The sequence below is a fragment of the Falco cherrug genome, chromosome 12 (genome assembly GCF_023634085.1).
Source record: "Falco cherrug isolate bFalChe1 chromosome 12, bFalChe1.pri, whole genome shotgun sequence".
In the NCBI taxonomy this organism is placed as follows: domain Eukaryota; kingdom Metazoa; phylum Chordata; class Aves; order Falconiformes; family Falconidae; genus Falco; species Falco cherrug.
The window spans coordinates 33,682,559-33,695,273 of NC_073708.1; the positions used below are offsets into that span (position 1 = coordinate 33,682,559).

At 52.2% G+C, this 12,715-nt stretch overlaps 1 protein-coding gene and 1 long non-coding RNA gene across 3 annotated transcripts in view; one reads left to right on the forward strand and one right to left on the reverse strand.

The window, feature by feature from the left end:
• LOC114015608 (uncharacterized) overlaps positions 1 to 12,715 on the reverse strand; it is a 20,430-nt gene continuing 7,715 nt past the window's right edge. Inside the window, exons 7-11 of the long non-coding RNA XR_008734808.1 lie at positions 11,173 to 11,340; positions 9,512 to 9,638; positions 8,205 to 8,508; positions 400 to 6,902; positions 1 to 128 (exon numbers count right to left, since the gene is read on the reverse strand). This is a non-coding gene — a long non-coding RNA (uncharacterized LOC114015608). The remainder of the gene's footprint in view (positions 129 to 399; positions 6,903 to 8,204; positions 8,509 to 9,511; positions 9,639 to 11,172; positions 11,341 to 12,715) is intronic.
• IL12RB2 (interleukin 12 receptor subunit beta 2) overlaps positions 6,898 to 12,715 on the forward strand; it is a 24,555-nt gene continuing 18,737 nt past the window's right edge. For both annotated transcript variants that reach the window (XM_027804023.2, XM_055725184.1), the window contains exons 1-4: positions 6,898 to 7,313; positions 10,619 to 10,684; positions 11,603 to 11,929; positions 12,599 to 12,713. In XM_027804023.2, the coding sequence (XP_027659824.2) occupies positions 10,627 to 10,684; positions 11,603 to 11,929; positions 12,599 to 12,713 (500 nt within the window). In that variant the 5' untranslated portion in view covers positions 6,898 to 7,313; positions 10,619 to 10,626. The remainder of the gene's footprint in view (positions 7,314 to 10,618; positions 10,685 to 11,602; positions 11,930 to 12,598; positions 12,714 to 12,715) is intronic.

Below are 12,715 nucleotides of genomic sequence, written 5' to 3' on the forward strand. Positions count from 1 at the left end.
GCAGAGCTGCGCAGCTCCTCTCCTCTCGGCAGCCCCGGGCACACAGTGGCGCAGGGCTGAAATACTGCCCTGCTCTCACCACGCGTGCCTGCCCACCGCTGGCAAAGCTGCCGCTGATTTCCTGCGGGCTGAAGGAAATATTTCTCCTTTACATGGGTGCATGAACACATCCTGGTAAATACGGACTGGTTACTGGAGAAAATGGAAAGGGCACAAATATATGTGTGTGTGTGTGTATATATGTATGTATATATATGTTCCAACTGAACTGTTTGATACTAATACACAATATGGCTCCCCCCCTCCCTCCCTTCTAACCCATTTGGACAGTGCTTGTTTCTACCAAGGGTTTAAAAGAAGTGACAGGCTTGATCTGGGATGGATACCCGTGATGCTCACCTCTGGCAACGAACGCATCGCTGGTTAAATTGACCAGTGTGTGAAGACAGCAGGAATTTTGATCATCGCCCAATATCCCGATGCCACATTGTGTCCTCAGTTCCAGATTTTTACTTGTCAGACATGCTTTTTGCTGGGCTGTTTGTCTTTCTTGCTTTGCCTTTGGAAAGCCCTTTGCATCCTGCCCGTGCCTTCTTTCCACCAAGGGTGGTACTCAGGGATGTAAAGCAGCACCGTGAGTGATGGGGATCGGGCTGTGGGCACGCAAGTCCAACACCCAGGTCCTTGTAGTGAGCGACCCTTGGACATACGGATGGCCCAGTGTTTTCAAACCATGGTGTTGCTCTGGATCCGTTTATCTTAGCATCTCAGGGTTCACACCCTCCCTCAAATATTACGTGCTCTCTAATTCTTGACATTGGTATCTTCTAAAGCTTTTCCTAAGTTCAGTTGTATTGTTGGCAGCCGTACCTTGTGTCTGTGATTTCTGCAGGTTATTTATCAGTTTGACAGTGAGCTTCAGGGGTTGTTCAGCTTCATTGCAACATGGGTTTATAGACCTTGGAGGCATGAAAAGGAACGATATGCTGGGTAATGTCTCTGCCCATGGACGGCATGCACCAAAACACCATCGCTCTAACGTGCGCGAGACTGCAAACCCATCTGTGAGTGGAACATGTATGCAATTATTTGATGACATTTTCTTTTTGTGCCGAATGAGTAACACGGAGAAAGTGGCTGCTGTCGAAGTTATAGCTGGGGGGCTTTGCACAAGGCAGGCTTTTTTGTTGTGCAGAAGCGGTGATCCCACGTCCCTTGACGTAAAGGAGCCGTGACCCCACACCGTGGTGCCACAGTCCCCCAGAGGAGGCAGCTGGAGGCCTGCAGAGGTGGCCCTCGCCAGCCTGAGGAGGAGCTCAGCGAGAGGAGTTTTGGTGCAAGCTGGCAGCTGCCGTCCATCGCGGCGTAACGTCATTCCATATCAAAGCAAAATCGCTGCTGACCCGCAGAGATGCACCGTCAGGCTGTGCCTCACTGCTGTGCACAGGCCTATTTTTAGATAAATGGAAGGAGAGAACAAATTAAAAACAAATAAGAAATTGGGTGTAGTCTCTTCCAGGCGCCAGCCAGCCCAGGGAGCAGCAGAGCCACCCGCTGCCTGCTTTTATCTCCACCCCGTCGCACCAGTACCGGGCACGTCAGGTGTGAGCTGCTGGTCCCGCTGGGGTGCCAGCCCCCAGCCCGCCAGCCTCCCGCCTGGCCGGAGGAGTTCCCAACAGTGTGACACAGAGCAGCCACTGGCACTGCCCCACTGGGACAGCTGGGACAGAAGGCTCACCAGCCTTCTTCCAAAAGCAGGCTTGAAAATGAATTACATGAAATGCAGAATAAAGAAATAATAAATAACACATAATCAATTATGCATTAAATATGCATCAATAGCCACAATTCTAAATCATTTATGCTGCTGCTCCGCCACCATTACCAGGCTTTTTGCAGGAGGATGTCGCTCGTGCTGCTTTAACATCTGAAGCACAGGAGAGCTGGGCTTTGGTCTCAGCTCGGTCACCAGCCGGCTGCATGACCTCCGCCAAGCCCCTCTGCCTCCATTCCTTAGCCACCGGGGCCGGACAGTCACAACTACTGCCTCTGATAAAGCCTCAGGATCTAAAGTCTGAAAGCACCGTACAGCACTTGGCAACAGGAACGGTACAAGAATACGAAGGTAAGAGTTTTCGGAGCGATCTTGTGCCACCGGTTTTTATTCTGTGTATGCATTGGCCAGACTACTCCACGCTGACAGGTCTGCCAGCATTTGGTTTTCAGCAAATCGTGGAAGAGATTTAGTGGCAGATAAATAGGCTGCAGGGACTAAAACTGGATTAAAAACATCAACGTTTCACAAAGCTAAATAACAACAGTGTCCCGCTGGGGGTTTCTGAATGCACAGCTGAAAGATCAAAGCCCAGATCGTGACCAACGCTTGTGAGCAAAGCTGCAAATAGACGCCTGGATCAGCAAAAGCCTTCTGAAAACGCAGCGGTGGAAAAATGACAGCCGATGAAATGGCCACATAACGAAAGCAGGAACGTTCATTAGCAATGATGCTATTTGGTATGGCCTTTTCCATTCCTTAGCCTTCAGGAGGATTAATTCTGTAAGAGGGAAGAGGAGGAGTTGTTCACAGGGCAAAAGGGCTGAGCACAGCAGCAGAGACTGAAACCAAGCCTGCGTTTCATAGAAGAGGATGTGAGAAGTGAGGCTGTGGCTTGTGTCTTGAGGGGCTTCAGAGTGTCAGCTTCACAGAGCTAAATCCCATGAAAATGTCACTTGCAAAGCAATGGGAGCGGGATTCGGATAAAAGATCAAAGCAGGCATTGAACACAGTGAATAGAAAACAAACTATGGAAGTGATCTACTTAAAGGAGATTTCAGGATTGCCGCTCATCAAGCCAGCCAAGCCTTTCCTTAACAGGGAGGAATTAATCTTGCCACAAGAACATTAGAAAAACCCACAGCTGTTAACCTCTTAAAGGATGCAGGGCGATGCTGTGCTTCGCACATCATCCAGACCATTTTCTAGAACGGCACTGCCCGGCCCATGCTCTCCCTGGGAATTCTGCCTCCCTCAGCTCGGTTACCTGCTCACGAGGAGGCCGGATAATTGCATTTACCAAAGGAACTGATTTCATCCCCCTGGGTTAAGGTAACTTCAGTGAGAGCCCCTGGCACACACGGTGGATGTCAAACGAACAGAGCCCACGTGCAGGCTGCCCGCAGTACTGAAGACAGACGAGCACGCGGTGGATTGTTGCCTATTCTACTGCTGTAGCAGCGACTTCAGCATCACTGTGGTGCCGCGGACCAAAACTGCCCTGCCCAGGTCGCAAGGAGCCTGGCAGCCGAGCAGCTGGGCGTCACTGAAGCAGCCAAAGCTGCGGCAGCAGGAGAGGCAGCAGGAATGAGCAAACCAAGCTCGGTTCGTGGAAGCAGAGCGGTGTGTGCTCGGGCTGTGGTTTGACACCCAGCAGCCTGAGCAGCTGTGTCCCCTCCACCACCGTCCCACCTCTTCCACCACACTGACGTCAGTCACGGCCCTGCACAGCAAATTGGATCAAAGAACTGCTCGTAATTCCGAATTACCTGTGATTTGGCTTTGTTGATCCTCATATTCAACACAGAATTAACCTTACCTTCTTTCAGCTTCTTGAGTGGTTCAAAGGCTTTGGCACTGGTGCTGCACGCTGGGGTGGTGACCACAGAGGGCTGACATGCCCTGTGTTCGTGCCGCCGGCTCTGTCCGCTCCAGAAGCCCCCGTCCTCAGCTGCCCGCAGTGGCCATGCCATTGAGAAGGCTTTCCCCCACTGTTGAAACCAGCAGCAAAAGCTTAGCACTGAAGAACCGAGGACCTTCTCATCCACGGGGAGAGGGGCCGATGATGGAGGGTTGGCAGCGCTGCAAAAATGCACAGACTAAATATGAAATTGCAACAAAACACGACTACAGTTCTGACAGTAGGCTCAGCGCCGTGCTGGCAGCGTGGCCAGAGACCCCTCACTCGGTACAGCTCTGCCATGGCGCTTTGCCAGTGCCGTCCCTGCTACAATCAGATCTAGAAACTGTACTCTGTCCTGGAACCTCATCACCGGAAACAGGGCGAGAAACCAACAGATATTCAGAGAAATCTAGAAAAAAAGAGCAGGCTGGGAGGAGTGACCCTTCTACTGGGTAAGAGGTGCCAGCCTGAAAGCAGGCCCTGAACTCCTGAGGTCTTCAAGCAGGCAGAAAAAAAAAATCCAGTTTTTTTTTAATAATTATTTGTCCTTGCTGACTTAACAAAACCAGAATTACGTCAAATGCAAACTGAAGACAAAATATCGCGGCATACCTTTGAAAGAGTGGGGATGCGAACACCATCCCAACAGCTCTTCCTAAGCTGGACTAGAGAATGTGGTAAAAACAAGAACTCCAGAGAATATTCTGGAGGAAATACATTAAATAAACAAACACTACCCCTTCCTGAGTGACCACTGATGACCACCACAGCAGGGGCTTTGGGATATGCTCACATTCGCTTGCTGTTTTGAAGCACCCAGTAACTGAGCCCCAGCGCTCTGTCACTCTTGTCATTTCGATGCTGATGAGTCACCACCATTCCTTCACCATTCTTCTTTCTCAAGGTTATTTCCAGGCACAGAACCTGACAAAACCAGAGAGTGCAAGGGCTGCACCTGCTCATTTCACTTTTTAATTTGAATTCTGTTTCCTTCAGTAGTACTTTTCACATTAGCACTTGCCTATTTTCTGACTGGGCTCCAGCCAGCCTTCTTCAACTGTCAACTTTAACTTTCTCTGATTTGCATTAAAATAGTTGGAAAAGAGGCAGCTTTGCACCATTTGAAACGTCTTACATTTTTAGATAGCTTTTATTTTCTTCCTTACAAAGCCGATACGCACAATGGCTGAATGAGCCATTCCTGGTCTTCTGGTTTGGTTTGCTACAAAAGTCTCCTTTTATGCACACTTTTGATCCCAGAGATTTTATTTTGTCATTCACTTCCAGAAGCTGAGCATGAATTGCCGCCATAGTATACGTTCAAATTTCATTACATCAGTTACATCCACTTTATATTCACTATATTCACTACCTGTAAGGAAAGTCCACATTTAAAAAAAAAACAAAACAACCAAAAAACCCACCAGGATTCAAGGACTCGTTTTCCTTATCCCAGCATTCATGGTGTTGGGGGGTGGGTTGAAGCAGAGAGCATCCTGACCTCAACACACTGAGGGCATCTACCAACGGAGATTCCTTCCAGGTTTGTGTCGCTGGAAGCTGTGCGGAAGGCAGCGAGGGAACGGCCGGTGCCCGTCCCTTGTGTCCCACGGGTGGGATGCACCCCCTGCCTCCCCTGCGGTAGCCCCACCAGCAGCTGCTGCAGCAAGGCTCTGCTAGGAGGCAGTTTGCAACCGTGCTGCAGGCGAGCAGGTCACTAAAGAGCCCGTGGACGAGCTGCCTTGGCCCCTGCCCTGACTGTGCAGGGGCACGTGCCATCCCTCGTACAGGCGTCACCCCGTGCACGCCAGGCTGCTGGCACAGTGTGGCGGCTGCCGGGGGTCTTGGGCGGCATGCCTTCACCTGGGGGGGATTACACCCCAGAGTCACAGCATGGTGGGGTGGGAGGGCAGCTCTGCAGACCACCCAGCCCCCCACCGTGGCTGGCGCAGGGGCTCCCCGAGCAGCCGCACAGAGCCGCGTCCCGGTGGGTTTGAGTGTCTCTGGGGACGAGACCCCCCAGCCCCCCCGGGCAGCCCGGCCCGGGGCTCTGCCACCCTCCCCGTGAAGAAGTTCTTCCTCATATTCAGGTGGGACTTCTCGTATTGCAGTTTGTGCCCGTTGCCCCTTGTCCCATCACTGGGCACCACGAAGAAGAGCCTGGCCCCATCCCCCTGCCACTCGCCCTTATGATATCAGAACCCACCAATAAGACCCCCCCCACCACAGCCAGCAAGAGCCCCTCTCCCTGCCCTCCCCGGGGCTCCTGCCCTCTCTGCGTTGCCCCAGGTACTCCCGGAGAGCTGGCCACTGCCCCACCGAACACCATATGCCCTAATGTCACCGCTGCTGGTGCTTTCCCCGGCTCATTTTCAGAATGGCAGACGCCCCCTCCTCCCCGAGAGCCGACGACTCTGTACTTTCCTTGACCTCACCGCCTGCCCAGGGAGCAGGGAGCTGGGCACGGTGACATCTCAGCGCTGGCAGCTGCGTCTGTGGCAGGACCTTCTGCCTCAGCCCCGTGGCCGGGCACAGGGCAGGGGCTCTGGCAAGGGGTCCCGCTGCAAGAGCATACAGAGCCCCTACTACTCACATGTACCACGGGCTTTCTCCTGGAGCTTTGTGTCAACACAAGCCAATGAAGAAAGCATCTTATGAAAAAGCAGTTTGGTGTTAAATTAAGCAAAAAGAAAAGGTAAGATAAAAAGGGGGGGGGGGGGAGAAAAAGAAGGGAAAAAAAGAGAAAAAAGTAAAAAGAAAAAAGATAAAAAGATAGAGGAAAAAGAAAAAAAGAAAGGAAAAAGTAAAAAAAGGTAAAAGTGAAGAAGTGGAAAAGGAAAAAGGAACAAGGAAAAAGTAAAAAGGAAAGCAACTGCATCCTATGGAAGGCAATTGATAGGTGATTTTCAGCTTAGCTTCTTGTCACCACGACACAAAACTCTGATCACTTGGACCACCTGCCGGGCATCTTGCTTTAAACATATCATGGACAAGTAAAGCACCGCTCAGTTCCCTCAGCGCCAGCTGAGCACGTCGTGTAACGGCTGCTGCCATGGGTTTTCCAAAAAGGAGAAGTAAATACCTGCAGCGAGGGGAAGGGATGGAGCAGGCCTCGTCGGCACCGTGAGATGAGCTTCCAGACGAACTCCTAAAGGCGTTCTGCTTTGAAATCACGCCAGTTCTGGTTTTGCAGAGCATAACTCGAGCCTGCACTGGGCAGCAGTACTGTGAAAAGTGAAAACGTAGCATGGACTAGAAGGAGACGGAGGGGAAATAGATAAAGTGCTCAAGAAGAAACCGTTGACCTGCATGGCTCCGCAGGCAGAGGCTCACCCCGCTCGCCCCTGCTGGCTCCTGGCAGGCAGCGGGGGGGCACGTCCAGGGGCACCCCCAGGCTCGGGGGGTGCAAGCTCTGTGCCTCCCCTGCCCGCCCGCTGCCCCCAAACCCCTCTGCAGTTCCCAGCTCGGCGCAGTTAATCACAGCGGGGAGGTGCTGCCGGGACAAACCGAGCGTGTCACCCACATCCAAAGAGCAGTGACAGTGACACGGTCCCTTGTGTGACACCTCCCCGGGCACGGCTGGGGCTTGGGGCGCCGAGACCGGCGGGTGTGCGCCAACGGGAGGCGGAGGAGCAGGTGAGAAGGGGCGATGGGGGGGTGGTCGGGGTCAGCCCCGCTGCCCCCGGGGGGGCGGCGCTGGTTTCGGTCTGACTGCGCTGCCCCCAGCCCCAGCGCTGCGCGGGGAGCGGCGCCCGCGCCTGGCGGCCATCGCCGCCGCCGGGGGTCCCTGCCCCGCCCGGGGGTCCCTGCCCCGCCCGGGGGTCCGGCCCCCCCGCCCCCCGCAGGGCCCCCCCGCCGGGCCGCGCACAGCCCGAGGTGCCGGCTGCCTCCCGCGGCCGCGGGCAGCGGTGAGTAACGGGGCGGGGGGGGGGGGTGGGGTCGCCTGTCGAGGGTGGGGGTCGGTGCCCACACACGCGCACACGCCCCCCGGGGGTGCGAGGTGCTGAGGAGCGGTTCCCGGGGTGCTGGCGCGGCGGGGAGAAGGTCAGCGGGGTGCTGGGGAGCGCAGCTGCCCGCGGGTGGGTGCTCCAGGACCTGGCTGCCCCGGGATGCCGGTCGCCTCGGGATGCTGGCCACGCTGAGGGGTTTGCTGCCTCGGGATTATCCTTGCTCCAGGATGGTCCTTGCCTCGGGGTGCTCCCTGCTTCGGGATGGTCCCTCCCTCAGGATGCTGGCCACCCCAGGATGCACCCTCCCTCAGGATGTTGGCCACCCTGAGATGCTTGCTTGCCTCAGGATGGTCCTTGCCTCAGGTTGCTCCCTGCCCCGGGATGCTCCCAGCTCCAGGATGGTCCTTGTCACAGGGTGCTGGCCACCCCGCGATGCTCCTGTCCTCGGGATGCTGGCCACCCCGGGATGCTCACTGCACCCTGGGACAGAGCCACCTAAGGCAGCACAGTGTCAAAGGGCTGTTCTCTAGCAATAACACTGCCCCGTTCCTTCATGCAGTCAGGTCTTACTAAATACCTCGTGCTTGGTAGCTCTGGTGAAAGGCACTGACCTCAGGCAGGATGGCACCAAGGCTGTGAGTGCTGCTGTCCATGCTGGGCCGGTGGCAGCCAGCCACCCATGGTGCAAAGTTTACCTAAAAATGCAGTTAGTGTTACTAGGGACACATAAGCAACAGCACAGTTTGGGCACAAATACCGTATTTTTCTGGGTGAAATATCCCGGTGAGAAACGTTCCTCCTCTTCCCAGCGGTGCGCGGTTGCTCCCGCAGGTTCCGTGATAAGACTCTGAGAACAGACTCTTGCTTTGCATGGAGCTTTTCTGGGGAGAGTGGGGGCAAGGGTATAAAAAGTTGGTTAAAAGCAAAATACAGAGCTTTTGCGGTTTGCAAGCGATTTTGTTAAAGAACTCGAGTCGACCGCTGTAAGCAGCCGATGTGATTATGGTGAATCCACAGGTAAAAAAAGCGTAACTGCTATTTCGGAGAGGTAAGTATGCATGAACAGGCACCATCTGGTGCTTTGGACACCTGAGGTACTTCCTCTGCTTTGTACTTACCAGGACAATGGCCATCATATTTTCTGTAACCTATGCACACCAACTCTGTTTTCCCTCATTGATGTGGAATCTGCATAATTTTTTCTTCTTAATTCCTCCCCCCGCCCATATATTTGCTCTAAGCTGAAGGTTATTTCTCATTCTTTTCTCATATTTAACTCTGATCTCAGTTTACATGCTCTGCTGCACTCATATGATGCCTTGTAAATCGTCTAGCACTTACCTAAGTAAACCAGTGATTAAAATTATTTGAAGTTAGACTATTTTTGTCTGTTGACTCAAGTATTTTGGGTACAGTTTTGCTGTCAGAAAGCAAGCTGTCTGAAGGATGTTTACACGGTTACTGGGCAATTTCAGTTTATTGGAAGGCAGAGCATTTACTTGAAGAACTTTGGTGCTGTGATTGCTCATCCTCGCAGTTAGTAATCACCTACGGAAGGAACCGTGTGAAGTGTCTGTGTAAAGCTGAGGCACTGCGGCAAGGCTTAACATTTAATTTTGAAGAACATCTGCATTTAAATAAACAAAGTGCTGATATGCATTTTGGCAAATCTTATGCATTTCAAATTCACCTCAGATATCGGTTCACTTGCTTGAACACCATGGAATGGATCCCATCTCATTATGTAGAAAAAAACCTGAAATAACTTTTTTTTAATATATTGACATACATGTGGCAAAGACTATAGTGTGCAATGCATCCCCATGGAAGCGCCCCTTCAGCCAGGATGGCAGGAAAAGCAGTCAGGATATAAAGTTTATTTACCTTTATCAAGATGGCACCAAGTTATCAAAGTAGCTGCATCCCTGTGGCAGCTCAGGTGTTATGGAAAGGGCTCCTTGGTGTGTGCGCTGCCGAAGCAGCTGGTAATAGTCTTGCTGCTCCTGTAGTTCTGCAGGGGAAGGGTAAAAAAGCAAATAGTTGTTAATGCCCGTTTCAAAATGCACGGGAAAATACTGAGACTTGGTTCAGGCTGGGCACGAATGATTTTTGCGAAGCATTTGTGTTTGTAACTTCGGAGTGTGGATTTGATCGAGTAAGTCTAGACATGGCGTAGGTTTGCGTTCAAACACAATTTTTGAGCAATCCTGTGGAGTTTAAAACATTTCCGAAGCTGTTTGGTTTGCATTGCCTGCCGTGGGGAGCGGAGCAGTCCTGAGCAAGCTGCGGGGGCCTGGGGGGGGGAGGGGAGGGCTGGCCTTTTGGGAAGCAGCCGGAGGAGATTGCCGGGTTGCTGCTTCCCCAGGTCCGACCCAAATTTGTACGTGCAGTGCTCAGGTCTGGGAATCTTGAGACTGTGTTTGTCATCTGAGCTGCGACCGGTTCCCATGGGGGCAGGGTCACCCGTGCAGAGGCTGAGCGGAGCTGCCGAAGCTGCACGGGGGTCCTGGTAGGGCACAGAACCGTGCTGCCCCAGCCAGAGGAGGCTGCCGGGTTCGGGGGGGGCTGGAGTGGGGCGGGGGGTACTGTGGGGGCTCTGTGTCACGGGGACAGGTAGCACACGGGGTGCTAACGGTTTGTTCTGGTGCCTCCAGAGGAAGATTTTTGGTTCTGTGCTTGCAGCGGGGCTTTGGGAGGGAAGGGGTCAAATACTTCTTTTTCTGAAGCACAGAGTTTCCTGGTTTTAAAGCACAGAGCTTTAACGTACCCATAACTCTGCCGCTGCCCTCGCTCTGGGGAGAACCAGCCCAAAATCAGCTCCCTCCCGCTTCACATAGGGCCTTGGGAGTCACAGCTTGGCAATGCTAGGAGTGAAATAAGCATTTTGGATTTTCTGAAGTTGTAAAATAGTAAAATACAAACATCTGTAAATTATTTTCCCACTTTTGGGGAACTGGTAAATGGTATTCTCTGTATGGTATTTCTCTATAGGGAGCAAAATGCTACTTGCATGGATTGTGCCCGCAGCAATTTGGTTGTTGGTGCACTTCACAGCAGGTAAGATTATTTTTTTTTCCTATGTAACAATTATCACTTAAAAGAATTGCTCAGGCTAATCAAGGGTTGGGTTTTTTCCCCCACTTTTGCGTGGTATACTCGTAAACATCTTCCTTATTGGAGGGAACAAAATGTGGTGCTCGGTGAGGTTTATGCTGTAATTTCTGTAAGAAGCCCCTGACCCCTGCTGCTGCCGGCTGCACGGGCAGGCTGCAGCCGCGCTCTCAGCTGAAGCGGTGGAGCTGGTTAGCTGGTCATGCATAATTAGCAGAGCTGGTTAGCTGGTCGTGCATAATTAGCACCGCAAGCCTGTTTCCTTTGCGCATTTAGCATCTAGCAGAGCTGCTAATAAGTTACGCAGGGAGGTTACCTCGTTTAGTTCAAGGTAGAGCTGCTGGGGACAGGAGAAAACATCCCTACAGATAGCTTCCACCGAGACTGGCAGGCTCCCAAGCAAGGAGGAGCAGTGTTCCAGCATTTTCCCTTACCTTCTGCCACTGGTGTGCCCACAGCCTGGGCGCCCCACAGCCTGCCCTGGTGTCCCGTGCGTGGAATCATCCCGGGCCACCTCGAACAGACGACACCGCACAGGGCGAGGTCTCTGCAGGTCCAAGGGAACCTCACTGCTCTCTTCCGTAGAGACAGGCCTGCCACTGCTGGACCGAAACACAGACATCTCCTTAAACCATGATGGAAAAAAAAAGAATTCAGATAGCTTTTGCCTGGCGTTGTGCTTTTCTGTACACCTGGCAGCTAGCCCGTGGTTTCTAACCCCGGTAAACAGGCTGGTGAGGCTGGGCACAGCGGCACCCTGCAATTCTTGCATTATAAACATGGGGAGGCCCCCTGGAGCGCAGCACGCCGTACGAGCTAAGCAATGTATTTGCATTAAAGGCTTGTTTTCCCATCCCGTTGCAGAAGCGTGCAGTAAAGGCAACGTGACTGCTGGCAAACTTCCCGTCGGCGCTGCAGAAATATGTGACAAGGGGACCATGACTGCTAACACTGCTCCTCACGTCCAGCCTGGAACCAGCATCACGCTCGTGTGCCAGCTGAGGCCCCTGCCATACCCTGAGCAGTGCAGGATAGCCATTTTCTTTAACGGCTCTGAGCTGATTCGCAATTACAGCAGTTCAGTAAGCACCAGGTTTCCAGTCCATACATACGGCAAACACATGTTTACATGCAAAATAGTTTGTGAATACAAGAAAAAACTCATTTGTGGCATCGATATCGAATCTGGAAGTAAGGAGAATTTAATAATTCCTTGTTCTTAAACATTTCCTGTGGTACCTCTGAGACAGGTGTTAGAAACCAGCAGTGGGTGGTCTTTTCCAGAAAAGGTGCTGTCATTTAGCAGCTTTGTGTTTCAAATATTCCAGCTGGAGCTCTGCAACTGCATTACTCATAAACGGAGAGATGCTAAATAAAGCTGCCTGCTCAGAGCCAATATCATACTCCCTCCTGTCCTACCCCTGACACCCACCAGTCTCTCCAGGACTTGCAAGAAAAATTCTGAGGACATTTTAGATTTTCTTCCAGCCTCATGGGCTGATACTGCTGCAGCAGTCATCTGCTGTATCAGTGCTGCTTTGCTTTGCTTTTCTTTTTTAGGAAGTTATAATAATGGTTAATTGCTTCAAGCAAAGCTTGTGGTGCCCGGTCTGGAGAGCCTGCATTCATCTGACACCCTTAGTAAAGCCACTGGGGTTTCACTTAAGCATCAGAAGCCTCAGCAGGCTGCAGAGATCACAGACCCCACTGTTTTCCCGTATGAAAATTATCAGCCTGAATATTTTGCACTTACTTGTCCATCAGCTCCTGGAGGGGGGGAATCAACATAAAATTACGGTTTCTTAAGATGTCTCCTATCAACATCTTTAAGGAAGACTCTGATAAGAATATCTGTTTAAGATCCTCCAGATGAGCCAAGAAATGTGTCGTGTATCCAGTACGGGACAGACGGCCATCCCACCTGCACCTGGGATAAAGGCAGGCTCACCTACATCAACACTACATACGTGGTACAGT